The sequence below is a fragment of the Dryas octopetala genome, chromosome 4 (genome assembly GCF_963921425.1).
Source record: "Dryas octopetala chromosome 4, drDryOcto1.1, whole genome shotgun sequence".
In the NCBI taxonomy this organism is placed as follows: Eukaryota; Viridiplantae; Streptophyta; class Magnoliopsida; order Rosales; family Rosaceae; genus Dryas; species Dryas octopetala.
The window spans coordinates 11,405,496-11,431,708 of record NC_141369.1 but is presented as its reverse complement, the minus strand read 5'-3'; the positions used below and the strand labels follow the sequence as shown (position 1 = coordinate 11,431,708).

Sequence of the window (26,213 nt, the reverse complement as noted above, 5' to 3'; positions counted from 1 at the left end):
GTTTATGAGTGCTTAGCTTAATACGGCTGAACCTGGGTATTGTTTTTGGGTATTAAGTCAAGCATATATAGATTTAACCTTAACAAAAATGACTGCCATATTTGACAACACAAAGAGAAAGAATCAGCACACTTAAAAAAAAAAAAAAAAAAAAGCTGTGAGAGAAAACCAAAAGAATGGCAGAAACGTAAAAAATTCAAAAAAGCAGGGGTAAAAGGTAAGTAAAAGTGAAATGAACAAAACGGGCTCAACTTATCCGGTTATCCCACAGATTACAATGAAAAACAACCGAAATAAAAAACCAGAGGGGCAAAGAAGTCTTTTCAGTGAACAGTAAAGAAGGGCAATAAGCCAATATATGTAGTGGCAAAAAAAAAAAAAAAAAGCCGATATATGTAACGTCAACCCCCCATCGTTCTTATCTACAAAACGTCTTTAGCCTTCTCACATAATCTCAAACCTCTCTCCTTCCCTATAATTGCCAACAAAATTCATGGCTGCAGAAGAAGTACTTCTCAACCTCTTTGATTCCTTCTGGTTTGAACATGCAATTCTCAGCTCAAAATCCCCAGAAACAACCACAAGTCCCCAAGTGGACCAACCCCAAGAAGAAGATTTTCAAGTCCAAGAATCACCAAAAGGTCCTCTAAACTTTTCAAGCTTACCAATCCTTAATGTAAGGTCTATGAGTGACCAGTTCTTGGACACCAAACCAATAAGCTGCAGCCTTTTCTCTGGTTCCAGCAGCTTCTCATCTCCACACTCAGTCCTCAGCACCACACAAAAGCTGCAAACAATCCTCTCTGGAAAAGTCACAGAGTTCTCTAAGCAAAGTGTAGTGAAGCAAGAAGAGGTTGGTTGTGTGCAGAAAAGGGCATTTAGGCAAAGAAAAAGAAAAGGCAGAGGAAACAGAGGAGGTAGCAGTAAGAGCTTGTCAGAGCTTGAGTTTGATGAGCTCAAAGGGTTTATGGACCTGGGTTTTGTGTTCACTGAGGAAGACAACAAGGATTCAGAATTGGTCTCCATAATTCCTGGCTTGCAGAGACTGGGATTAAATAAAAGTGGGGATCAAGATGATGGGGAAGAGGATCAGAGGGTGAATATTGATGGAACTCATCACCATGATCATCATGTGGTTTCAAGGCCTTACCTGTCTGAGGCTTGGGATGTTTTGGATCAAAGAAACAAAGAGAAGCAATTGATGAATTGGAGAGTACCAGCTGATTTGGGTAAGGACATGAAGGTTCATCTCAGGTTCTGGGCTCATACAGTTGCATCAACTGTAAGATAACAACACTACTACTTAATTTTCTTTCCTTTTTTTTTCCCCCCCATCTTTAGTTAGATTGTTTGGAGTTAGTCCTGTTTAGGTTAATATTTCTTTATGGCTTTGTATTGCAAAATTTGTATATCATGTGAATTGAGTAGGATACCCTCTTTTTTTGTGCTTAATTTTTCTTGTCTTGTTATTTCAATTCTTTTAAATTTCACTTGGTGCATTTTTCTGGCGAAGTTTGAAAAATGATATTATTTGTTTGTTTCGATTAAAAGAATTTTTAGAAATTTAATTCTCGAATAGTGTTCAAATTTTCATTTGGAAGTGCTCAAACCCACACATGCATTACTCGATAGAAGTTGAGCACTACTCAAATGTGGTTAGAGCACTTCTTAACAGAAGCTCGAGTACATATCGACATCTAGATTTCTAAATTCTTAAAAACAAAAAGAAAAAAGGCTAAAAGTCTAAAAGTCTTTAAATGTAACAAATTGTGACCAAATTTTAAAAATTTCCAATTTTTTTAGGTTTATTTGAAAATTTTGTTGTAAATGATGAAGGAAATTTTTTTCATAGGCTGCGATAAATTGGTAATCGTTTCTGACATCAAAGCTATTATTCACAAGTGATTTGTGCACGTTTATACATCTAATGTTGTGCAGGTATCAAGAGTTTGTTGTGTTCCTATATCATGTATTAAAATAAAATGAAAGAAATAAGCAAAGTAATAAAGAAAAAGATTTAAAAGTGGGGTTGCAGAAACTCTTATTTTATGACAGTGGAGGCTGGCAGGCTGCATCACATATTAAATTGCCTCACCACCTTCCTCGCGAAACAGATGCGCCATGGTAATGGGGTCTTCTAATGTGTACACAATATATATTGACTTGGTAGTCAACTTTGGCCTTGACGATTAATACCTACTCTAATTAGGTATTTAAAAAATAAAAAAAAACGAGATTGGCCAAACAAAAAAAAAACAAAAAAAAAGGAGGTTATAGTTTGAGTATTGTTATCTCTATCATCTTTAACTGTTATAGATTATATTATTTCTTCGTAGGAGTAAACTTTTCATGAAACAAGTATATATTTTTATTGTCTCTATCTCTCTCATCACGTGCTAATGAGAGAAATACATATAGATTGTATATATCCGTTACAGATAAGTTTTTTTCCTCTTACAATAATAGAATTCATATAAATGTCTTACATAAATATATTTCACATCTATTAAAGATATGGTGAGACATGATCAGATGATTAGATCAGATGATACAAATAGTTTTATTCTTACACTTTTAGTCTAAGTCGGTTAATTATCATATAGACTTTTGTGGTATATGATGTATTAAAAAGTTGACCAACTTTGCTAAATAATTTAATTAAAGAGAAATTAGGATCCACCCCTTTTAACAGCCAAAATTAGGCAATACATCCAGCTTTGCTTCGGCATTCGTTGACTATTATACTATGTATTAAAGCTGCTGACCCTGTCTGACTTAGAATAACCTACCAGTCGTGCACCAGTTATAGAGATATTATGAGATGTAGCCAACGCACCACATGACATACCAATTGGGACATGTGAAACAACCGTATTACATAAGGGGATACTTAGTATTAAGACAATGCTCTTGACACTTCATTTTCTATTTTGACACTCCATCATGTCATTGCCAAAAAAAAAAAAAAATTATAAGGAATGTAATAGTGTTGCGCTAGAATTACACGATCTTTTACGTGATTACTTTCCATACTTAAATTTTAAGGATATGGCGTAAAAGGTCGCTGATACAATCAAAAGTTAAAAACCATACCTGCATACTTCCATAAATATATATATATATATATATATTTTTTTTTTTGCCTTTTTCAGCTTCTATACACCATTTTATGGTTATTTGATATCATCATCTATACTAAATATACAGATTTTAAATCTGTGCACATTTTACATGATTACATACAGGCTATAAATTAATTACTTACATTTTGACTCTAAAAAATACAATTGGTGTTATAAATAAATGGTCATTTTTCTTTGTTGGAGGTTTCCTCTGGAAGTTTATAAGTGGGACGCTTATCAACACCCCTCCTAGAGTACTCCCGCCATCTTCGAGCTGCAGCAGCAGCTCTCCTTGCCCTTTCTTTTGCTTCCTCCTCTGCAAAAACAAATTTTAACCTTTAACTTTGATTTCCATATAAGTAATTCACAGTAAGTTTGGAATTAATTTTAATTTTATGATGGGCATGCCTCATTAGAAAACATCTGTTTGCATGAGGTGCAAGCTTTTGACATAGAAGGACAAGCTGGTATACGAGCATTGGGATGAAAAATAAAAAAGGAAAAGTCTAAGGCTTTTATAATCAGATTGCAATTCAAGAGAGGAAGACGGTAGACAGTCTAAAATTTAAAAAGTGTAGCAGTCACTGAAATTTCTAAGAATCAAGGCTAGTTCAGATCAAATTGAGGCATCAACAGTTTTGCAAGTAGTACCTTTTTTTTCTCTTTTTCCTGGAAAGCTTTGCAAGTAGCGTTATTTCCTAAGGTAATGATCAAAGGGAGGAACCTTTTGAGAGCAACTTGATTGCCCTTGTGAAGGAAGATAAGTCAAAACATTCAAACCTCCATAGGGACTAGGTCTACTATGGAAGGAAAGTAATTCTCAAGAGATTATGGAGTAAAATGGTGAGACGTGAAGAAAAGGGTGAATGAAACTCATCTAGAGTAAGTTCCATTATGCTTGTTCGGTAAAGTGATATTTCAAACATTAAGTATCATTGTTTATACTGTTTTTTCTGTATTTTTTTTTATTTTTTTTCTTTTGGAAAAGTAAGGTTCCTTATACCTGAATTTTGGTAGTCTCTGGGCTTGCTCCAAATATTATCCCAGTATGATTCTGTGTTATCTGAATCCTTCTGCTTTGTCATCCTCATTTTAGCTTGTTCCTGCAATAGAACCCAGGTTTTTGAATTGTCATACTTAGTAATTAAATGGAAAGTAGAATGCAATTAGTACGTACAAATTTATAGCCAGCCATCAAGAATTTTTCTGCCAAGAGGAAAGAGCAGCAGAGAAGTCGGAAATTTATGAAGATGGTTCTTTAGGTCAGAATATCAAAATATTCAACCCTTGGTTCATACAACTGACACACCTAGTATCACAGATTTAACATTACAGTCCACTTCCTTTTTCCCTACTTCCACCCCTTGCCACCCCAATATGACTTTCCTTAAAAAATCCTATCTATGGTGAAAAGCATTCATCAATTCTTGCACGTGGTTACAGATGCAAAACCCTGTCTTTTTTTACTTCTCATACTAGCACTCTGGGAGCTATATTACTTACCTGTTGCTTAGGTCACTATGGCTTCATTAGTCTTATCGTCTTTTAGCAAAAGCAAAAGAGTATGTTTTCCATTATATTTGGCATACCCGAGATTGACATAGCATCTTGTCAATCTGTAATAAAGATAATAAATTTGGTGTTGAAAAAGTTTTAGAATTTACAAGGCTGTAATAAAAGGTGCCTTGGAGTAAATCATAGGTTTCAAAAGTATGTGATAGGTTGGAAGTCTTCTATCTCAATATATTCAGGAAAAATGTTAAATTTAATATAAGAATGGTGAGTTTTAAGTGGGTTGAATGATTCCAATCAATTATGTATCATTGTATCACATGTTGACATGACTAAACTTTCATATTTTAACTGCCACATTTACATGTCTTTGGCAAAACCCCAAAAGCAAAAATTTAGTCATGCTGACATTTGAAATTTTGATCACTTCATGTGGGACAATGCAAGTCATGAAAAGGAATGTATTTAAAGGAAAAAAAAAAACAGTAATACACAGCAAAATAATTCACAAAGCATTAGATTAGTTGAAGGTGAAAAGAATGAGTTCCTACCAAGACTTTTGATTGCCTCTTTTGCCATCGAGAGCTTGCCTGCCACACATTAATAAGCAAAATGAATAAAACTGATAAGCCAGTTATAATGAAAATAAAAATAGGCTTTCAATAATATTCGTCCTAAAGAACTTCTAAGCAGATGAGTTTGAGAACCAAGAGTGAAAAATTATGATAACAACAACAACAACAATAAAAATAAATGACTATCAAAACATTTCTACACCTAATCTCCAAATAGCCTCTTGATTACATCCGAACTGTTTCAAGAGCTACAAGGAATAAACTTCCCCATTTTATTTCATTTGATCAGTCTTTTTAAAATATGCAACAGATAATGAAGCAAGTGAATATGAAGATGGCTTCAAGTCATCAAGTGAATATTGTTAAATTGATATAACAGATAATGTACATATTAAAAAGAAAAAGTCACATACCATTCTAAAAACATCCGCTGATGCTCCCATACCTGCAAGCATCAGTGCAACCTGACCATTCACAAAACTCTTTTAGCCACTGGAATGACAAATGAAGCAAAAAACATAAAATGAAATTCTCTTGGTTTAAGAAGGTTTAGAAAGTTAGATAGACTTAGAATTGATTAGCTATTGATTAGAATTTAGAAGGCGTAGATTAGCATTTTGAAATGGTGACATAAGATTAGAATTTAGAAGGTGTAGATTAGAATAAAACTTAAATGAAAATAAATATTACACTGACTGTTTGACTTACATTTACTCTTTCTACTCTGCGCATTTCATCTTCCAGCAATGATAGTTGTGCAGCAGAAGTCCAATGGATGCAATCAACAGGGCTGAACCAAAGAAGATTTTGTCAACTAACAGTTAGGAACCCATTAATCTAGCAATTTCTGGACATCCGACAGTATAATTGATAATTATCTTGATACATGATACTTTTAAACTTCAAGTTTCAGACAGTAGTACAAACATGCATGAAAGCCTAGGAATAATCTGAAGAGTTATAGACTAATTATTTGATTGATTGTCAGAAAACAGAAAACTCTAAATAGCTAATGAAAGACTTTTAAATGAGTCTGAAGACAAATGTTTACTTTTTAGTTTTTAGAACACTTTTTGAGCACTTGCAGCTATATTGGGAAATGAACATAATAAAGCTGCAAACCTGCAACATTTGGTTTCTCACGAGAGTTAAGAGTAAATTAAAGCTCTTCTGTGAAGTGAAATTAATTATCATTCATCTTGGAAGTGCATTCTGTTCTCTACCCATTTAGAATACAAGCATACCATGGACATACAAAGATACCTGATTCCTTATTGATATGTGGTTTAGGGTTATTCTCCTAATGCCACATTGAATATCTGTTCTACAGACCTTAAACAAATGCCAGTAAAGCTAGAAATTATACAAGCATATGAAATTTAAAGAAACAAAAGATAAGAATGAAAGTAAGACTTGACAGTTGTCATCACAAATGTTCATTATATTAGCAAGACCCATGAAACAGGACCTACCAACTATCAATTGCTTGTTGAACTAAATCTGGGTTTCCACACTGATTGTAAACTCTGGCCCTTCCAAAGTCTTCCTCGATTCCAAAAACATCTGGGGCCACATTGGCACAGTTTTTGCAGCCTGCAAAAATTAGAAAAAAAAAAAAATGTTATAGAGTTCCTACCAACATCAGTACTCAAAGATTGCAAGGAGTTCATTCAGCTCCTTTGTCATAGTGGGCAGTATGTCTTTGGCTCAAAGTTTTATTTTCCAGATAGACCTAATGCTCAAAAAATCATGATCCAATATATTTATATATGGAATAGCATCTTAGTATCTTAACTTAGGCTTACCTATGCAGCTAAACTCATCAACAAATGCATGATCCTTTGGTGAGGAGTCATCCACGAAAGGATTGATTGCTGTCAGTGCATAACCATGAATTTCATCGTAAACCATGCGCTGCACAGGGTCACTGAGCACCTGCACTGTCATCCTTTAATTCTAGTGAAAGCACACAAAACATCCAAATTATAATTGCTTCAAAGCTCAAAGAATTCCAGTTCAAACGGGGAACCCACCTCATAGACCTCATTAATAAACATACAGAAATTTGTGGCCTCCAGATTATCACCACTCAAGTCCGGATGGCAAGATTTCATACAATTATAATAGGCTTTTTTGATTTGTGCTGGTGTGGCATCTGGCAGCTAGTAACATAACATAGACCAACCAATGATCAGACATGATATATGAAATCTAAGCATTGCACAAGAACAAAACATAAAAAGCCTCAAGGCAATTACTTACTTTAATCACAAGACAGTGAATGTAATCTGAAAATCATAATTCAAAAACAGTACTTTCCACAAATGGGTATTCATAACTACCTTTAATAGACATACAAGCCTGGCTAAGTATAACATTTTGCATATTCAAGAATATTAAAAAATAAATAAAGAAAATAACTTTCTTCACTTTGTCCTACACTTTCTGAGCAAGCAAACAAATCCCAGATCAAATTATAAAAGCATTACCAAACCCAAGACCGAGTAATAGTCATCAGCCATAGCCCCAGTCGAAGCTGAGTCCTCGGTTGCCACTCTGACCCTGCCGCAGCCTCTTCGTCTCCCACCATGACCCATCAAAGTCAAACCACTGCTGGTCTTGGCTAGCATGCGCCATGGGCTTCTTGGGCACCCATTTAGCAATGGGTTTTGGAATTTGAGAGCTTCAGTGAACACAGGAGACAGTAACTGAGCCATTGGACATGAAACTCAGCGTTGCTTTGGGCTAGTATGGTACAGAGGAAAAGGAGCTCAGAGTCAACGAAAATGAAATAAAATAGAAAAAAAGTCAGATTTTTTGGGAGATAAATGGAATTTTGGCGTGGAAGAGAGTGGCACTGACATGGCAGTTTCAGAGCCAAATGTTTTGGAGAGAGTGGCAAGGTACGTCTAAGCATACATGTGGCACGTGTTGCCCTCGTGAATCATTGTTCCTTCACGCCTCAAGCAACCAACTGGATTTTTGTCAACAGTCCGCATTCCACACTTGGATTCTTCTTTAGTTGTTCAACAAGAAAACTAGAGGTAGAAAATATTCAAAATAACAAGGAATAAATGTTGTTTTTAATTGAATTCCTATAGTTTTGACTTTTTCAATTAGGTACTTGTAATTTAAGTCTTTTAAAATCAAGTCAAATTGAATCCATAAAGTTATCAAACACAATTATACAAATGTTAGTTCTTTATTTTTAAATCAATCTCTTATCCATCAAGCTAGTTGTTTATGAATTCATTAAGTTTTAAAAGAACTGATTTTCCTTTTAAAACAAAAGTTTTAAATAACTGATTTAGGGAGACAATTTTGGAACTCCAAAAATCTCCAATGAATTAGAACTCCAACTCTCATATGAATTAAAGTGGTTTGAATCATTCTCAAATAACGATTAGTATAGAAGTTGGTGGGACCATGAGTAAATTCCCATAAACATCCACGGGCAATTAAGGAAAGCACGTGGAAATCGGGTAGTATCTATAATATGCGTTAGTGCCTATCATAGGTGGAGGTACTTGTAATGGTAAAGGACCTACATCTTAGTTAAGGAAATGACCAATAAAACATGTAACTACCATGAAACTACCATAGTAAGGTGGTTACCAAGTAAGGTAGTCACTAAGTGAGGTAGTCACCTATTTTTAAGGTACTATAAAGACCTCCACTCATTTAAGAAAAATGGAAGTACCTTTTTAAAAGATAATTAATTGAAGAACCTAACAAGATCGAACCTCCTTGCAAGGGTAGTAACTTTGTCGGTACGAACTTTTACAAGGGACAAGTGTTTTCACATTAGAAACGCATGAAGGACCTCCTCATGTTCATCGACAAACAAGGAAGAAGAATCCAATTGGGATTAGACTTCTTCTATAACACAAGATGGACTTGAATCCTCCCCAAAAAAAGATTCAAACATAAAAGTTCACTTCTACAAGGAGTATTCTTTTTGGTGACTACAAGTTTGATGAACTTACAGTCCTAAGACTAAGAGGATTATCCCATCCTCTTTATACCCTTGCACAACTCCTCGGTTTTCACTCAAGCTTCTTGGTATTCGGTGGCAGATTGTTGCCAAGAGGAAATCTCCTTATGGTAAGACTCGAGCATGGTATGATCCCTTCTTCTCATGGATTCTATGGACTTGATATAGTTTTCCATAATAGCTTAGGCCTAGAAGAGAAAGACACAAAATGTACTTCAACAAACAACAACAACCACCAACAATAAAGGTACTTTATTCACTAAGAACATGCCCAAAGTTTACAATACCTAATGGGGGTTGGAAAATGTGCAATCAAAAGCAAAGGGAAACTCACCAAGTATCTTAGGTAGTAAAGCCTCCTCTTGAGCTCACTAGCGTCGTGCTTCTCCAAGGTGGCATTGTTGGCGGGAAGGACTACCCATCACATCATTGTTGAGGCAATAATGTCATCTTTGAGGCGGGAGGATTCTTCCATAATTTATTTTCCTTGGACAAAGAAGATGGGGTGCCAAGGCTTAAAGCAATGGTGGCTCCACCGCGAGGGGATTTGACTCCTAAAGGGGTGCCTTCTCCTTCGATGTTGCGCTAGAAGGACTAACTTTGATGCTACCTTTCCTAAGGTGCGACTATGTCGTCTTGAACATTAAAATGGGTCATGCTTTTCCATTATGTCAAGTTCCAAGTCAAAGCCCTTTGAAAGTGATACCAATATTAATGGGGAGGCCAATATCCCCGTGGAAAAGTATGAGCTTTTGGGGAACATTTGCTAAGACTATTGCCTTCTCCGCATTGGTGCCATTCGCCCCTTTCCTCTTTGAAGGACCTTTCTTCCGCAAACCAACCTGAAAGAGAGGTACCACTATCTCAAGATCGCCAAAAAGTTTGTCGATTTTAGCCTTCTTATGGATCTCGTTCATACCTTTGGAAGTACCCCCACGTTCTTTTGATGTTAGGCTTTTACGTTATCTTTTCTTCACCTCTTTCACCACATTCTCTTTGGGCAAGGTACCCACGGATTCAACTCCGGGAATAAGCATAACTAACAAGAGGATGTGAGCACCAAGCAGCTTGATAGACTCGAGGCCCATGGGACAAAGGTGCGCTGGATCAAGGAATCATTTAAGGTCTCGGTGCTCCGCCTTCAAGATGTGGTACAATATATCAACAAGATCCGCCCAAAACTCTCAACAAAATTCAATTGCTCCAACTCTTGTAAGTGAGACACGAGATATAACATCATGGGATAATGTGAAATAAACCAAACATCATGGGGTGATGTGAGAATTCGAAATACTTTCAGAGGGCAAACCAAATAATAAGCCTAGTTTTTATGCTTTTGGTTTTTAGTTTTATGGATCTAAATAAAATAATAGAAGAAGAAGATAGAGGTGAGGTTGGTGAGGTAGAGAAAAGAAGAAGATGAATTGCCCCTCGAAACATCACATTTTTGTGAAGTAAACTAACGAAAATAGGATTTGGTAGTTAATAGAGACAAAATAATAGTTTGGGTCCTCAATTTGGTCAAATTATAGTTTAGGTATCAATCAGCCAAAGTTTAGGTATTAGAAATGAAAAAAAACCTTTATTTTTTTTGGCCAGATTGCTATAAAAGTTTTTTGTTTTTTGTTTTTTTGTGGCCAGGTTACTATAGAAGTTAAATAATAAAGGGTGACTGATTTAAAAAGTAATATTTATAAAATTGTTACTGTGGTTGAGAACTGTAACACTGTAAAGCTCGGCTTGCCCAACAAAAACAAAAAGTTTAGGTTGAAAGAGAAAAACCTTCAGCTGCAGTGTGAGGTTTAGAACTTAGAAAGCCATTTCTAGGGTTAGGGTTTTGGTGGAAAACAAAGAAGAAAAAGAAGAAGAAGAAGAAGAAAGTGTTCGCAATGCAGCCCTACGGAATACAATCAATGCTGAAGGAGGGGCACAAACATCTCTCCGGTTTGGACGAAGCGGTGGTCAAGAACATCGAGGCCTGCAAGCAACTCTCTACCATCACTCGCACTTCTCTGGGTCCCAATGGTATCGTTTCTTACTCTAGAACTCACAGTCTTTGTAAATCAGATGGATCAGATTTCTTGAACAAGCAGAATCCATTTGCAAGTAGTAGTTTTATTTCTCTATTTCTTAATTGTTTGTTGTTTACTCACTACTCAGGTATGAATAAGATGGTAATCAATCACTTAGACAAGCTGTTTGTCACAAATGATGCTGCCACCATTGTCAATGAGCTTGAGGTTCAGCATCCTGCTGCCAAGCTTTTGGTTTTAGCAGCCAAGGCTCAACAGGAGGAGATTGGTGATGGGGCTAATTTGACCATTTCTTTTGCTGGGGAGCTCCTGCAAAATGCAGAGGAGCTTATTCGGATGGGTCTGCACCCAAGTGAGATTATTAGTGGATACACTAAAGCCATTAAAAAGGTTTGTCAATGCCTTGTTCACTGGGTTTGGTTGTTAAAATTCTTGGGTTTTGATTTTGGTTCTCTGTTTTTGGGATATGTCAGACAATTGAAATCTTAGAAGAACTGGTTGAGGAAGGATCTGAGAACATGGATGTCCGCAATAAAGAACAAGTGGTTGCTAGAATGAGAGGTGCGGTTGCCAGCAAGCAATTCGGACAAGAAGATATCTTATCCTCACTTGTTGCAGATGTAATTAATACTTGCGTATCCTTAATTATAATCGATTAATTTCTATTACAGCTATTTAGCTATTTACAGGAAAATAAAAGAAGAGTATGTCACTCTTTTTAAGAGGGTTCTGAATGTAGCTCTGTTTTATTGGACAATATAGGCATGTATACAAGTATGCCCCAAGAACCCAGCAAACTTTAATGTGGATAATGTACGTGTTGCAAAAATCACGGGAGGGGGTTTGCATAATTGTTCAGTAGTTCGAGGTATGGTGTTGAAAACTGATGCTGTGGGGAGTATAAAGCAGGTGGAGAAAGCCAAGGTTAGCACTCTTTTACAGATATGTATTTAACTTTTGCATAACATATATATATATATGTATACCATTAAATGAAGTGTTGTGTTTGCTCATTGTCTATTATAAACTTTGACAAATTTACTCTTTGAATGACTACTTTGAGTTGTCCTTTTAGTTCCATTTCGTGAGTATTCATGATTCTTTTGCTTTAGCTTTTGCTATAAATGCACAGATGATTGGTTCCTGTTGGTATTTTAACTTGTAATGATAGTTGATTGTGCATCTCATATCAAATTGAAGTAACTTGTAATTACTGGAAGCAAAAGTATGTTATTGCAACTTGCAGCATGGATATCGGGTGTATGGAAAAGGAAATCTAATGATTTTAACATGAATCTGAGCATGATTATCATGCCTTTCCACTACCTTCAAATGTCATTAAGGTGGTTTGTGATTGCAAATGTCAGCAGTCCTAATTCAATTGCTGTTTGTATTAGATAGTATGATGTAATGATATTTCAGACAAATCTATGAAAATGGTAGGTCTGTTGAATGAAATGTTATGATGGAAAATTGATGATAATTAACCAAAAAAAATGTCAGTTAGAATAGGGCAGGTGTTAATCTGTTGTCAACTTACAATGCCCTCTTGCCTATTTGTCCCATTTCACAATTTTTAATTCAGGGAAAATGTTGGCATGAATACCACATTCTAGTGTATTACATTGTGTTTTCAATGACTATGATGACATTCACTTCTGCTTTCATGATCTTAAATTGCGAACCTTCAAAACAATAATTTTAGACATATAATGTTCAACAATATGCTGTGCTCAAAGCATGCAGCAGTCATCTTGTCATGACATGTGCTCAAAGTGTGCAGCAGTCTTCTTCATCAATTTTGTGATTTGTGGTTTAGGGATTGTACATATGTCTTTTAAGAGTGTATTTAATTGTTTCATCTCTACATTGTGAATTATAAAACTAGATTGGGTTTGCTGAGCTACAATTGTTAATAATATGTTTCTGTGTGTGTGTGTGTTTTTTTTTTTGGGAACTGTTAATTTGAATAATATTGACTAGCTCTGTAGTCTTGTGGTGTTATTTAACTTTCAAATATGCTTCTATTGTAGTTTATAATTCTCTATGCATGGTCATACCTGTTTTTTTGTGTGATCCAATTGCAATATTTTATTATAAAATCCCTTACCTTCTTATTTGTTTGAAAGGTTCAGGTTTCTCAGATTGTATCTTCTGTTATACCATTTCAGGTTGCTGTGTTTGTTGGTGGTGTTGATACCTCTGCAACTGAGACTAAAGGAACTGTCCTAATTCATACTGCTAATCAGGTATTTATCGAAGAGGGAGATTCTTTCTGGATTGCAGTTATTTTTTAGAGAACTCTTGTATGTTGTGTATGTAGCAGGAGAATAATCATGCTTAATTAGTGGTCGCTACCTCTCCCTCTTCTTTCTGGTGTCTGTGCATGTGCTTGCAAATTTATGTTTTATGCAGTGATCTGTCATTGAAAATGGCTTCTGGTTGATCTTTCATTGTGTGTGTGTGTGTGATATAACATTGCAAAGTTAGGTTTTATGTGGTTGATCTGTCATTGAATATGGCTTCTAAGGATTTTCTTGGCCATCTTGTAGCTAGAAAACTATGCAAAAACTGAAGAAGCTAAAGTTGAGGAGCTCATCAAAGCAGTTGCAGATTCAGGTGCCAAGGTAATTGTCAGTGGAGCAGCAGTTGGAGAGATGGCACTACATTTCTGTGAGCGTTACAAGTAAGTGTCAATCTAATGTCTTGCTTTATTTTTTATTTTAACCCTTGTTGCAATAATGCATGCATATATGCACTAATGCTGTACTTGTATGATAAATTGAGACTTGGGAGTTTAGATTGGCACTTCATTGTGTAATACCAATGTAAAGTTATTTATATCTCTTTAGAGATCGTTGAGCTATTTTAGTGTTTTAATTTTTGAGTTCTTCCTTCCAGGCTCATGGTCCTGAAAATCAGTTCAAAATTCGAATTGAGACGATTTTGCCGTACAACTGGAGCTGTTGCTATGGTAATTGTACTAGAACTTTTTGACAAAGCAATAGCACCTTATTGAATGCTTCTTAATGCACTTTGTATTTTTGCAACAGTTGAAGCTTAGCCAGCCTAACCCAGATGATCTGGGATATGTTGACTCTGTCTCAGTTGAGGAAATTGCTGGTGTTAGGGTATGTTGAAAGACGTTTTCTTAGACATACTATTTTGTCTATAATTCTCTTATTCTTGGCTCATTTGTTTTTTCTCTTTAGTGTTATTATGTCCAATGATTTGTATGCAGGTAACTGTTGTGAAGAACGAAGAAGGTGGTAACTCTGTATCCACTGTGGTTCTACGAGCAAGTACTGATAGTATATTAGATGACCTTGAAAGAGCAGTTGATGATGGAGTAAACACTTACAAGGTAATTTATGTGGAACATTCGGAATTTTGTATGTTCTTGTTGGGCTGGTTTTGTTTTACGTCTGAAATCATTAGTAGCATATGGTTCTCCGGAACTTTTGAGATAATTGTTTCTTCAGGTGTCCAAACCTTGGACACTAATAACCTTGCTTAACTAATGCATTTCATATCCAGGCTATGTGCAGGGATAGCCGTATTGTTCCTGGGGCTGCAGCTACTGAAATTGAGTTAGCTAGAAGAGTGAAGGAATTCTCTTTTAAAGAAACGGGGTAAATTGTCGCTGCTTTTGAATTTATTTATTTTTAAGTGATTTACATAATGCATATCGATATGCCTACATTCACCACTCTTAGAGCTTTCTGGTTGATTTCTGGGGTGGGAATAGCCTCGTAAGATTTTGTGTATCAGAGTGAAGTCATACCCATATTAGAAATTTTATTGAAAACATGGGGCACGATACATGATGTATACAACTTTAAAATAGTATCCCAATTAACATCTCAGAACTTCAGTAATACCTTAAAGAAGCATCATGGATATTACAAACTAACTAGAGAGTATTACCGGTTACAATTAAAAAAAAAAAAAAACTTAAGTATACGTAAAGGAACAATTGCCTAGCAAAAGATATAAATATGTATAATAATAATCAAGAAGAAAGAAAGAAACAGATATATCATGGATGATCTTGTCTGAAAAAGTTGTGGTTGAGATAGGTAATTCTAAATGGCTAGAATTTTGATATCAATCATTTAGAGTTCTTTTAGTTGATCTGGAACATTGGCTTTCATAATGTGCCTGAAATGTTGTCCCTTGAAGCGTAAAGTAAAATGTGATGCCATTGGAACTTTATTTTTTAATTTTTTGTCCAGTCATGGGTCTCGATTGGCATTAGTGAATTAACCTACTAAAGAAACAATGGTGTTGCAGATTGGATCAGTATGCCATAGCAAAATTTGCCGAAAGTTTTGAGATGGTGCCTAAAACACTGGCTGAGAATGCTGGGCTTAACGCAATGGAGATTATATCTTCTCTATATGCTGAACATGCATCAGGAAATACCAAGGTCGGCATTGATTTGGAGGAAGGCCTTTGCAAAGATGCGTCAACTATAAAAGTTTGGGACCTCCACATAACTAAGTAAGCTTTTCTTTGTCTCGTAAGTTGTAACAGTTGATGCTCTTATGTGAAATTTTCATTACATTGTTCCTAGAACTGTGATGCTTGATACAATATTGGTTCTGAAAACGAGTCTAAAATTTGCTTGTAGAAGAGACTTTTAATCCTATGCCCTTTCTAATGGTTTTGATAGCCAATTAGTTCTTGATGCTTCTTGTAATGGTTCATTAATCCTTTGTGTTGATTTTATGTACCAAACCCTAAATTAGCTTTGTGGGGTATTGTGGTGAGCTTTGAAGTTTCAATATGGCTAACAGGGCATAATAGGCCCTGTTATTTTTACTGTTTGGCTCATGATTTTGTGGTATGATACATTTTTGTGCCAAAAGCCTTGACCTCCGGGTCCCAGTTATTCAATCAATTGCCCTTCATTTTATTCCATTTTCATAAATGACTGTAGCCATATATCCATTTGAAAGCTTTATTTGTCCTTCTTTTACAATAAATTGCCGGTTTCTTGTGGTAACAGATTGACAATGCCAACCTTTTTATAATCCTCCATCAAATAATGTGGATGGGTTCTAGGATTTATATTATTTTGGAATTAGTGAAGATTCATTAGGTTAACTGATGATAATACCTTGAAAAGATATCAAATTCATTCGATGTTTTGTCAATTGTAGATAGTTATTTTTCATTGATTTATTGGAATCATTATTTTTATTTTTATTTTTTGCCAAAAAGTTGTTTCATATGAGATATAGGCATTGATCTTTTTCTTGGGCTGTTCCTTACAGGTTCTTTGCCCTCAAGTATGCTGCAGATGCTGCCTGCACTGTTCTTCGAGTAGATCAAGTAAGTAACTAGTAACTACTGGTCAATGGTTTTTTTAGTTTTGGAGTACCCAACTTTGGTGTGAACTCTGTTTTTTTTGTCCCTAATTGCATCATTCCCCATCTGGTTTGAAAAATGGGTTGAGGAGTTATGATGGATTGTCTATTTGTTTTTTTTTTTTTGTTATGTTTCTTTTCTCCCACAATTTTTTTGTCTTGTTTTTTGTCTTTGAGCTCCTATAAAATATTTCTTTAAAGTTTCTTTTAGGAAATGTAGGATTTATGTAATAAAATATGGCATCATTGCAGAAGGTTTGAAATTTAATAGAAAAAATTTATATGCTTGGTTGATAGATATGAGTTCTGATTTGCCAAGATTGATATAGGGATTAGGCTTTAGCGGTAGCTTGCAAGGATTTTTATTATTAATTGAACTGTGAGGGCCGAGGGGGCATTATTTTTTAAAATGTGTGAGAAAGGGTGTATTTAGAGCTTTCAAAGGTATTCCTAATATACCATCTGTTAGGGATGCTCATATTGTCACAATAGAGTGCATATAAATTGGGGGTTGCTTTTCAAACTCTTAATAAAACTAAAGTTTACAAACACACATGAAAGTAAGTTTACAAGCATATGTGATGTTGGTTATCATTTTTTCTTTTCTTTCATAAAGAAGTTTGTTGACAATGCTTTGACTATGTTGCAGATTATAATGGCAAAACCAGCAGGTGGCCCAAACCCAAGGAGTGCTCAGCCTGCAGGGATGGATGAGGACTAATTTTGTTTGTGTGCACTGACTATCTTGCTTGTATTGTTCTAAGTTAGGCATCTTTTGTTTTCTTCGGATACGGAAAAGGCATGTTTTAGTAGAAATTTTGTAACAAATTGAATGTTGAAAATTACAAAGTTATGATTTTTGGTTGTCAGTTGAAGACCTAAATACACAGAAATTGTAACCTGCATCGAGTGGAGTTTGTTTAGGCTGGTATGACAATTTGAAGGAGCTGAAAACAGTGGTTAAGAAATTTTTTGAATGAACTCTTCTCCCTTTTTAACCTCTTATCCTTTTTGTTTACGTTGCAATATTGTCATATGAAGAATCAATTGCTTTGTTGTGTTGGTGTTTCTTTTGATTAAATTATAGTTTTGGTCCTTATAGTATGAGTTTTTTTTCTTTTATCAAGGCAACAATAGCCATATTATTCATTAGTAATTTCCAAAGCAAAGCCAGGGAGGCCCTTCTTCCATCCAAATACATGGAGTTTCACAACTCAAACCAAATTTTGCTATTTCCCTTATAGTTTAGGTTTGATTGCACTTTTAATCTTTGTAGCTATAATATCAACAAATTTATTTTTGTAGTTTGTTGAAGGTCTTAACATGATCTAAATAGATACAGTATTTGTTCTTTAGTTAATGAAAATGTATGAAATTAGGGCAAAAATTGACGTTTTCCGTTAAATTTGGATCACAACTTTACAAGTAAACTATAAGGAAAAATTGTTTGAAATTAGTACTACATGAACTAAAGTGAAATTGAGTCAAAGCACGCGCTTGTGTCTCCAGATTTCAGGTGTGATAGAAGGTCTTGATTGGTTAATAATGTATTGCAGTTTTAACTATCTAAAGAAGGCCTCTCTATTATTACCAACAAAAAAAAAAAAAAAAAAAGTGGAATCTGAGTACTAAACTAGGACCAGTTTTTCTGAGGAAGAGTAATACATTCAAACATATGATTCAAGATTCACTAGAAGAAAATAGGAGGATTATAATACTCTTTTGGACTTGCTTGGTTTTGTTTAAGTGTACTATTTTCCATCCCATCTTGTGTGTGTGTGTTTTTCTTGTACTGTTTTATTTTTTATTTTGTGTACAAATAGCATTACTTCGAAAGACTTGACATCGATCTCTTAATAAAATGAAGGCTTAACAGCCATTTTGCCCCTTCAAATAAGACATGAGTATTAAATTGGCCCCTCAAATTAAAAATTTGAATAATTAAGCCATCAAACTTTTAAAATAGGATAATTTATGTTCAAAAGATATCATGTGTCTTTCGAGTGATGGCAAAATGGACAATTCATGCTTAAAGTCCAAAGTCTTACATAGGTCATGTAGATTAATTTGTCTCAATTCACTCTCAATTCGACTAAATTTTGTTCATTTTCATGTCCTAAATTTTTAAAAATGAGACGAGTTTTAGTAATATAGAACTATGTCCGACTCATATAAGGTTTTGGGTGTAAATTGTCCATTTTGTCCTCATAAAATATTTTGAACGAAAACTAGTTCAGAATTTACCTATTTTTAAATGTTTAATGGCTTAATTAACCAAATTTTTATTTTATAGGGTAATTTGACTCACAATTCGTAGTTAAGGGGGGCAAAATGACCAGGCAAAGAGCAGAGGAGGTTTTTAATGAAGGTTTTTGAGTGGCCAAAAACAAAAAAAAGGGGGGGGAGGGGGGGGCGCAAAATGACCATTAAAACTTAGAATGAAAACAAATATTATCAAACTTGAATTTGTAATTTTGTACAAATCGCTTACCAAAAGAAAAAAGAAAAAAAAAAAAAAGAACATTGGACTTTCTATGATTTATTGCGGGGACAATACGGTGCGTTTTAAGTGTTTATATCGCAGACACGGGTATCCTTCATTCCTTCCTTGTCGGTAAAAAGATCCCTAAAACCCCAACGAAAACTCTGAAGCTCCTTCCCCCTCAACACCATCCCAACCCCCAATGTCAAGCCCACGCGCCACCGATGGCGACGGCGGCGATGCCAAGGACAACTCCGTGGCCAAGACTGCCGGGTTCGTGGTCTTCTCGGGCATCGCCATGAGCATTCTCAAAAGCTTAAACCCTTTTAACAAAAACAGAAATGAAGAAGCTCCGCCACTCACTGAGTCAACTCAGCCCACTCAGCTCCCACCGCAGCCTCTCCCTCCCCAACAACCCGTTGTCAAGGAACCACACCCTCCTCTGCCAGTACATCACTTCTTCACTCTCTCTGTTACCCATTTCTTTGTTGCTTTTGGGATTCGTTTGATGACATTCATTGCTTGCATTGTTGAATTTTAATTGTTGTTTGAGTGACCTTCATCTGCATTTTTTATTGGTGTTTATACTTTGGAAAAAAACAAAAAAAACCCATTTCTTAGATTTTAAATTTGTTTGATTTGATACATTGGTCATTGAAGGTACCACTACTTGTTCATTGCTTGTGCAGTTGATTAATTATATTTTGGAGAAAGCCATGCCTTTAAACTCTTTTGAATTTTCTGAGTATTTTATAAAAGCCCACTAATTTATATTCATTGCTTGCTTTGGGATTTGTTTGATGACATTCATTGCCTGCATTGTTGGATTTTGGTTGTTTGAGTGACCTTTCATCTGCATTCTGGATTGGTGTTTTTATTTTGGACAAAACCCCATTACTTAGATTTTAAATTTGTTTGATATATTGGTCATTGGAGGTACCACTACTTGAGCATTGCTTGTGCACTTGATTAATTTAATTTTGGAGAAAGCCATGACTTTAAACTCTTTTGAATTTGCTGGGTATCTTGTAAAAGCATATTTAATTGATTTGTGGATATTATTGTAGAAAACCATTAGCAGCATGGACCAAAATGTGCCAGACACACCGAAACTGTCGCATAAAACAATAGAGATTGTGAAAGGAGATACTCTTTGGGGACTCTCTAGAAGGCATGGGGTAAACTTTTATCATCTCTTTAATATTTTGGTCTTACACAGATACATGAATGTTTACATTTGCTTAGTGAAAAATTGCATGAATAGAAGCCCTTCTCAGTTTATGGTTTAAACCATATGGTTTGTCTGAAATATGTTGCATAGATGTTAGAAACACCTCTAACTTGCACCCTTAGAAACTGTTTGAAAATAAATCATATATACTGCCAATATGTCCAGAGACTTCCAAAGATGTAATTTGCATCCTCATGACTACATTTCTGTAAAGTTCTTGCCCTTTTATCCGGGAAGTCAAGGAATTGTCACGACTTGCAATGAAGTGACTGTAATTCTCGTTCAACTAAACTTTGATGCAACTAATTGGCTTAACAGAGTTGAAATTTTACTTGGTTACCAGAACAGCATAATGCTTGACTTTGATTTACTTCCATTCTAAAATGCTTGAGAGCAGCCACTTAAGGGAAATACGAGGGTTAAGAGTCTCAATGTAGATGTCTCTTGCCAATGATCTATTTCATGGAAACAACAATGATGATATGACTTATTATACTTAGTGAAACAGAGGGTGAGAATCCATTTATGGTGGACATATATCAAGAAGGTTAGGAAAGTAATCATATTTGCGTGCCCAGGTGTGTTATTTTCTTAAGAAACATTAACCATGAAATTTTACCACTGATACAGAATGGTGCTATGATATTTTTTTTCGTTTGGTAGTCGTGTGTCTGCTTTTAATGACATATTTATATTTTTGGTACACGTCTTAGGTATCCATTGATGCGATCAAAGAGGCTAATGGTCTTACAGGGGATACCATCTACGCAGGCAAGAAGCTTATCATTCCATGAAAACTCTCTCTGTCATGGGGACATTCAACATGTATTATGTTAAAAACTGATTTTTACAAGTGTTATGGAGAAGTAGTTTTGGTTGCATACTTGCATGGATCCCTATGAGGACCCCTCCGCCTCCTCCATCTCTCACTTAAAAGCCAAGAGCAAGTAGCTATCGTCTAGTCTTATAGTTTAGACATTTTCAAAAAGAATGAAGATAATTCTCTTTTCGTCTGTTTGTAGGGTTTCTTACTTGTCTTGATTTTGTATGGGGTTTACTGGAGTTGTAAACAATTTTCAATGATCTAGTTTTATCAGGCATTTTTAGTGTTGCACTTTTAATTTTTGATCCTTTTAAATGCCTGAAATTTCTTCGACCAAAATAAAAAGCCTGAAATTTGGTTTATTTTGCTGACCCAATAATTAAAAAAAGAAAAAAGATCTGCTTTCCTTTGTTTATTACTTTATTTCATTGTCATGAAATTGAATATGTCACCGTAAATACTTTACCATGACCTTTATCGTATAATGGGATAAATCTTGTATGGGGCTGCCCTGGGGCACGCCCCACTGAAGACTCACTCTCGTATAATGTCCTAGACTTTAAATTGGAGAGCTAGGCACTTGTGTACAGAGATTTTCACAGATTACTTCATTCCTTGAATTTACTTCAATTTATAGATTTTCATCAGATGCGCATGTGTTATCATTGCCCAGCCACAAAGGAATTAGAGTGACTTTGCCGTCTGAAATTAGATATCACCTACTCTCCTCTGTAACTAGGAAAAAAAAATCTTGGCTAGTGCAGACACCGGAAAAAAAAAATTCCAGGCAACTCAGGAAGCTAATCATATATAGTAACTATCAAAAGCTTAAAAGCGTACTACTAGAAAAATGTAATTCAAAAAACAAAACAGCTTACAAACTTTTGTCCACCAAACATTAACTCGAGCTTTGACAAAACTTGAAATTGAAAGACTCTGGTCATGGAGACTGATAAAACTACAATTTCCGAAACTATTCCCAAGAACCTAAGAAGCTGAGAGTTGTTGGGACTTGTTAAGGATCACACCCTCATATTTGACCTGGAACCACTTCATGGAATCCTCCTTTGTGACCCTGTGCTGGATCCCAACACGAGACTTGCATCTACGACGACGACCCACACGATAACCCGGGCGCTCCAAAACAACATAGAAATCCATTCCATAAATACCAGTAGAAGGGTCGTACCTGAAACAATGATTTCAAAATTAACAAAAGGCAGAAAGAGAGGATAGTATTAAAATGAAGTTCAATGCAACCAAACCAGGAAATAGCGATAACATTCTACTGGATGTTACTATGGTATTTGCTTTCTAAGATTCAACTGTAAAATGATCAGACAGTCCTTAACAAACATATGAAACAGTCATGCATCTGCTAATATTAAAATTTAGCAATGAATGCATTCGTTAGTAAGCAGGAAATAGTTCCACCAGTTCCAACGTACATGAATTTATGGTAAGATAATAACAAAATCAATGATGCAGAACTTTTGAGAATAAAAATTTGGATGAACAAAACTTTGTGAAATAAACAGCTCACTTGATTCCCAAATCAATGTGCTCCTGGATACCAAAGCCAAAGCAGCCACTATCACTGAAGTTCCTTCGTAGCAACTCATATTCCTTCACCTTCAACCCACTCTCCAAAAGTTGCATGGCCTTGTCACCCCTGACAGTAACATGGCAGGCAATCTTCTCATTACGCCTGATACCGAAGGACCGAACAGTGTACCTTGCTATATATATCAAAAGATCAAATGACATAAGAATACAATACAAAACAAATGAAAGAAAGAATAAAAAAATAATCATAACCAAAAGTATGGATGCTGTCCAATATGTTATGTATAAGGAAATGCTAAAAATTAATACGTTCATATATTGTAGCTTCATAAACCAAAATAAAATGCCAGATAGCTAAATTCTATTGTATTAGGAAAAATTTACTGCAAGTAACAACCTCAACAATCACTTCTGCTACACTCCATAACAACTCTTCTGATGTATCAGTTCCAATCCAAACTACCCTATTAAACATATCTAAGTAGAAAGTCTAAAAGCACATAATTCAGAACCCAGCTACACCCAATTGAACTTTATGCCTATAAAGAAGCTTATAATTGTGAAGCAATTAAAAAAAGCACAATTTAAGAAAACAAATTGAACAATCACAAGGCATATGAACCTAAATGAAAAGGGTCCAAGAAAACTATCCTCAATTCCAAATTCCTTACCAAAGAAACCCAAGTCAAGAAAGCTAGTATGCAGTAGTATAGAAAACGATAAAGGACATAAAAATGAGTTACAAATAAAACATGATTCAATTATACAGACATTTCTTCAGAACCCAGACTTAAAATGATACCTTTGGAGAAAACAGGGGTTTGGCCACTGAGTTGCTCCAACACCTAAATAAAAATAAAATAAATAATTTATAACAGGTAATAGAGGCATGGGATTTGTGTGAAACAGGTGGTGAGGAAGCAGTGATTACCTTAGCAGCTCTGGTGAGTCTATCACCGCTCTCACCGACAGAGATGTTGAGGACCAGCTTCTGGACCTTGATCTCCCTCATGGGGTTCGCTAACTTCTTCTCTGAAGCCTGCATTTCAAAACCCACAAAAAATCAAAAACAGATAAACAGTAAGAGGTTGAAAATACTCAAATGCAAAGTAAACAGTGAAATCGATGAGAGAGAGAGAGGGAGACCATTAGGGCTTTCTGGTTGCAGCCGCAAGAGGTGGTCTGGGTTGGGATGAGAGGGGCAGAGAGAGATAGAGGCAAAAACCCTAATATGGCGAGCGGATATGGAGCTAGGGTTTTGATGGGAGTGTTCGATTTTAATGTTACACTCAGGACGAAATTACCCCTCTTGAACATTCAAAATTACGGTTTTGTTTCTACTGGGTTTCGGAAGCTTGAAAGCTTGGCTTCGTGCATCCCAGGGGCAAGTTGTCATTTGGCACCGTTAGCCTTCTACTATGGTGAGAGCCAAAATTTGTGACCCAAATTCATTTTGGGCCTGTGCTCAAATTTTGGGTATCAGCTTTTGCAACACTAAGGCCTGCTACAATGCTGATCTCCAATACCAAATCAATTTTGGGTATTAAAAAGTGTAAAAATATAGATTTTGAGGATCACCAACATAATGGTGTTGAGGCCCAAATATGGAATATTAATATTTAACTCATTTATTTGTTGGTGGGCCAGCCATTTAATTTGGTGATGGGATAGCCATTTAATAGCTTTTATTTAGAGCTGGTTTTTTTTACCGATTTACCAAAAAATACCGTTGTCGTACCGATACCGTACCGATCCGTATGATATTTTTTTTTTTAATTTTTCGGTATCGGAGTAAATACCGTACCGTACCGACTAAAAACGTGATTGAAACGGTATTGATATACTCACACCGACGGTATACCAATCTGTACCGATACCTCTTCTTCTTCTCTTATTCTCTTATTCTTCTTCTCTGGTTTCAGATTTGCAGAAAGCAGTTCATCATCTTCTATTTTTGATCTGGTTTGTGGGTCTTTTTATTTTTTTGGCATTTGTCTTGTGTTTTTTTGGGCCTCTGTCGTGTATTTTTATTGGGCCTTTTGTTTTTTTGTTTTTTTTTTTTGTAGTCAAGCCCAAATCTCACACACCCACACCCTTAAATCCCTAATACATTAGTACAATACACCTAATTACTTACCCAGCCACTATCGATCCCAACTCTCTCTTTCTCTCTCTCTGCGATTCTCTCCAACCTCCACCATCAATCCATCATCTCCACCATTTCTGACTTTGAACCACCAGTACCTGATAAATATGTCTAAGCACTAATTCCAGTACCCCAGATCAATTGATTAGTATTATTGTTTTCTGAAATGCCCAAATTAGGTCTTGTCAAACTACGCCCATGGCCATTATCTTCCATTTTCACTAGAGGAGCCCTAGAAGAAGTAGTCGAGGCCATATTGGTCCTTAGTTGCTGGCTGATGCACTCTCCATTAACAATACCACCTTGCTCACCCCCAGTTTGATTAAATGCGTATAACAAACCTGTTGACGGTGTGATTGACTAATCAAACCCACCCATGAAAGGAATTTGCTGCAAATTTCACCACTGATCCACTCCTTGATGATCTCCACCACCACCAGTTGATAAACTATTCATCATGTTGCCACCGATCTTTCTCTCTCTCTCTCTCTCTCTCTCTCTCTCTCTATCTCTCTATCTCCATCTCTCTGTCTCGCTATCTCCATTTCTTTGTCTCTCTCTGTCTTGTTCTCTCGATCTCCATCTCTCTGTCTCGCTGTCTCTCTGAAGTTTCGGCAAGCCGAGTACCATGCCGATGTCGCCCTTCTCCGACCGCAACTGAAAATTGCGATTACCGCAAACCGTCGGCACGGTATCAGAGACAAAAACAGGGGTTTCGACCTCTAGCGGTCGGCATGCGGTATCAAGGTTTCGGTACGGTAACCGTATCGTTCCCACCCCTACTTTTATTTGTTGGTGGGTCAGCCATTTAATTTAGTTTTGGGTATAGCTTATACCCAAAATTGGGGATAACTTTTGGGTCTCAAAAAATTATGGGGATCACATTCCGGCCCATTGTGGTTGGACTATACCCATTTTATACCCAAAAAATGAGTTTGGGGATCTGCATTGTAGAAGGTCTAACGATGTTGAGCCCAAATTTAGGTATCAAACTTTTGTATTAAATTAAAAACTGCCTAAAATTAATTAAGTAACCGTCAATTTATAATTTATTAACTTTAATGTTTAGGAAAATTATATCATTTTTAATATTTTAATGAGATCTTCAAAATGAGATTAATATTGAATATATTTAAAATTTGTTTTAAATACCCATGTTAGATTTTCTCTATTTTACTTTACTTTGATTTATTTTCTCTTTACTATTTTTTTTTTTTACACTTGTTTGGTAATATTGCAATGTTTGAAAAGACTTAAAAACGATAAATTTTATAAATTAGACAACACATAAAGTACAATAGCTCGGCCACGTCAGTTCATGGATCTGGTTCACTCAACTGCACCGATGTATTTGTCA

General features: G+C 35.7%; 5 protein-coding genes across 6 annotated transcripts; 3 read left to right on the top strand and 2 right to left on the bottom strand.

Annotated features, from left to right (window-relative positions):
- Nucleotides 1-416: 416 nt before the first annotated feature.
- On the top strand, nt 417-1,512 carry LOC147286797 (DUF1685 family protein). The gene has a single exon (XM_086241981.1). The coding sequence runs from the start codon at nt 494-496 to the stop codon at nt 1,289-1,291; it is 798 nt and encodes a 265-aa protein (XP_086098107.1). The 5' UTR covers nt 417-493; the 3' UTR covers nt 1,292-1,512.
- Nucleotides 1,513-3,121: 1,609 nt separating this feature from the next.
- On the bottom strand, nt 3,122-8,007 carry LOC147286796 (DNAJ heat shock N-terminal domain-containing protein). Its single transcript, XM_086239820.1, has 9 exons — nt 7,699-8,007; nt 7,243-7,371; nt 7,015-7,144; nt 6,682-6,802; nt 5,918-5,999; nt 5,623-5,673; nt 5,186-5,224; nt 4,126-4,225; nt 3,122-3,438 (listed from the first exon to the last, which is right to left on the bottom strand). The coding sequence occupies exons 1-9, from the start codon at nt 7,924-7,926 to the stop codon at nt 3,308-3,310; spliced, it is 1,011 nt and encodes a 336-aa protein (XP_086095946.1). The 5' UTR covers nt 7,927-8,007; the 3' UTR covers nt 3,122-3,307.
- A 2,963-nt stretch (nt 8,008-10,970) lies between these two features.
- Nucleotides 10,971-17,611, top strand: LOC147286795 (T-complex protein 1 subunit theta-like). Its single transcript, XM_086240119.1, has 13 exons — nt 10,971-11,228; nt 11,364-11,626; nt 11,710-11,856; nt 11,999-12,160; nt 13,408-13,485; nt 13,789-13,922; nt 14,138-14,210; nt 14,290-14,367; nt 14,478-14,600; nt 14,774-14,868; nt 15,530-15,739; nt 16,516-16,573; nt 17,258-17,611. Exons 1-13 carry the CDS (start codon nt 11,093-11,095, stop codon nt 17,327-17,329), a joined length of 1,629 nt encoding a protein of 542 aa, XP_086096245.1. The 5' UTR covers nt 10,971-11,092; the 3' UTR covers nt 17,330-17,611.
- Nucleotides 17,612-19,231: 1,620 nt separating this feature from the next.
- On the top strand, nt 19,232-21,415 carry LOC147286794 (uncharacterized). Its single transcript, XM_086242423.1, has 3 exons — nt 19,232-19,538; nt 20,158-20,268; nt 21,035-21,415. The coding sequence occupies exons 1-3, from the start codon at nt 19,293-19,295 to the stop codon at nt 21,113-21,115; spliced, it is 438 nt and encodes a 145-aa protein (XP_086098549.1). The 5' UTR covers nt 19,232-19,292; the 3' UTR covers nt 21,116-21,415.
- Nucleotides 21,416-21,925: 510 nt separating this feature from the next.
- LOC147286793 (large ribosomal subunit protein uL5-like) lies at nt 21,926-23,915 on the bottom strand. Of its 2 annotated transcripts, XM_086239688.1 has the most exons (5): nt 23,857-23,915; nt 23,642-23,749; nt 23,513-23,555; nt 22,688-22,883; nt 21,926-22,333 (listed from the first exon to the last, which is right to left on the bottom strand). In XM_086239688.1, the coding sequence occupies exons 1-5, from the start codon at nt 23,857-23,859 to the stop codon at nt 22,132-22,134; spliced, it is 552 nt and encodes a 183-aa protein (XP_086095814.1). In that variant the 5' UTR covers nt 23,860-23,915; the 3' UTR covers nt 21,926-22,131. The 2 variants fall into 2 exon arrangements, with proteins under 2 accessions (XP_086095814.1, XP_086095813.1); XM_086239687.1 differs by lacking the exon at nt 23,857-23,915 and having other exon boundaries at nt 23,642-23,755.
- Nucleotides 23,916-26,213: the final 2,298 nt, after the last annotated feature.

What these genes read in the sequence shown, in the direction of transcription:
- LOC147286794 (XM_086242423.1), top strand. Translation starts at nt 19,293, where the DNA reads ATGTCAAGCCCACGCGCCACCGATGGCGACGGCGGCGATGCCAAGGAC. An exon ending in AACCACACCCTCCTCTGCCA is followed by an intron (nt 19,539 to 20,157) that starts GTACATCACTTC and finishes ATATTATTGTAG; the next exon opens with AAAACCATTAGCAGCATGGA. An exon ending in GACTCTCTAGAAGGCATGGG is followed by an intron (nt 20,269 to 21,034) that starts GTAAACTTTTAT and finishes TACACGTCTTAG; the next exon opens with GTATCCATTGATGCGATCAA.
- LOC147286793 (XM_086239687.1), bottom strand. Translation starts at nt 23,755, where the DNA reads ATGCAGGCTTCAGAGAAGAAGTTAGCGAACCCCATGAGGGAGATCAAG. An exon ending in GACTCACCAGAGCTGCTAAG is followed by an intron (nt 23,556 to 23,641) that starts GTAATCACTGCT and finishes ATTTTTATTTAG; the next exon opens with GTGTTGGAGCAACTCAGTGG. An exon ending in CACATTGATTTGGGAATCAA is followed by an intron (nt 22,334 to 22,687) that starts GTGAGCTGTTTA and finishes TCATTGTTTCAG; the next exon opens with GTACGACCCTTCTACTGGTA.
- LOC147286797 (XM_086241981.1), top strand. Translation starts at nt 494, where the DNA reads ATGGCTGCAGAAGAAGTACTTCTCAACCTCTTTGATTCCTTCTGGTTT.
- LOC147286796 (XM_086239820.1), bottom strand. Translation starts at nt 7,926, where the DNA reads ATGGCTCAGTTACTGTCTCCTGTGTTCACTGAAGCTCTCAAATTCCAA. An exon ending in TTATTAATGAGGTCTATGAG is followed by an intron (nt 7,145 to 7,242) that starts GTGGGTTCCCCG and finishes ATGACAGTGCAG; the next exon opens with GTGCTCAGTGACCCTGTGCA. An exon ending in GCAGAGTAGAAAGAGTAAAT is followed by an intron (nt 5,674 to 5,917) that starts GTAAGTCAAACA and finishes GTGAATGGTCAG; the next exon opens with GTTGCACTGATGCTTGCAGG.
- LOC147286795 (XM_086240119.1), top strand. Translation starts at nt 11,093, where the DNA reads ATGCAGCCCTACGGAATACAATCAATGCTGAAGGAGGGGCACAAACAT. An exon ending in ACACTAAAGCCATTAAAAAG is followed by an intron (nt 11,627 to 11,709) that starts GTTTGTCAATGC and finishes GGGATATGTCAG; the next exon opens with ACAATTGAAATCTTAGAAGA. An exon ending in AGGAAATTGCTGGTGTTAGG is followed by an intron (nt 14,368 to 14,477) that starts GTATGTTGAAAG and finishes ATTTGTATGCAG; the next exon opens with GTAACTGTTGTGAAGAACGA.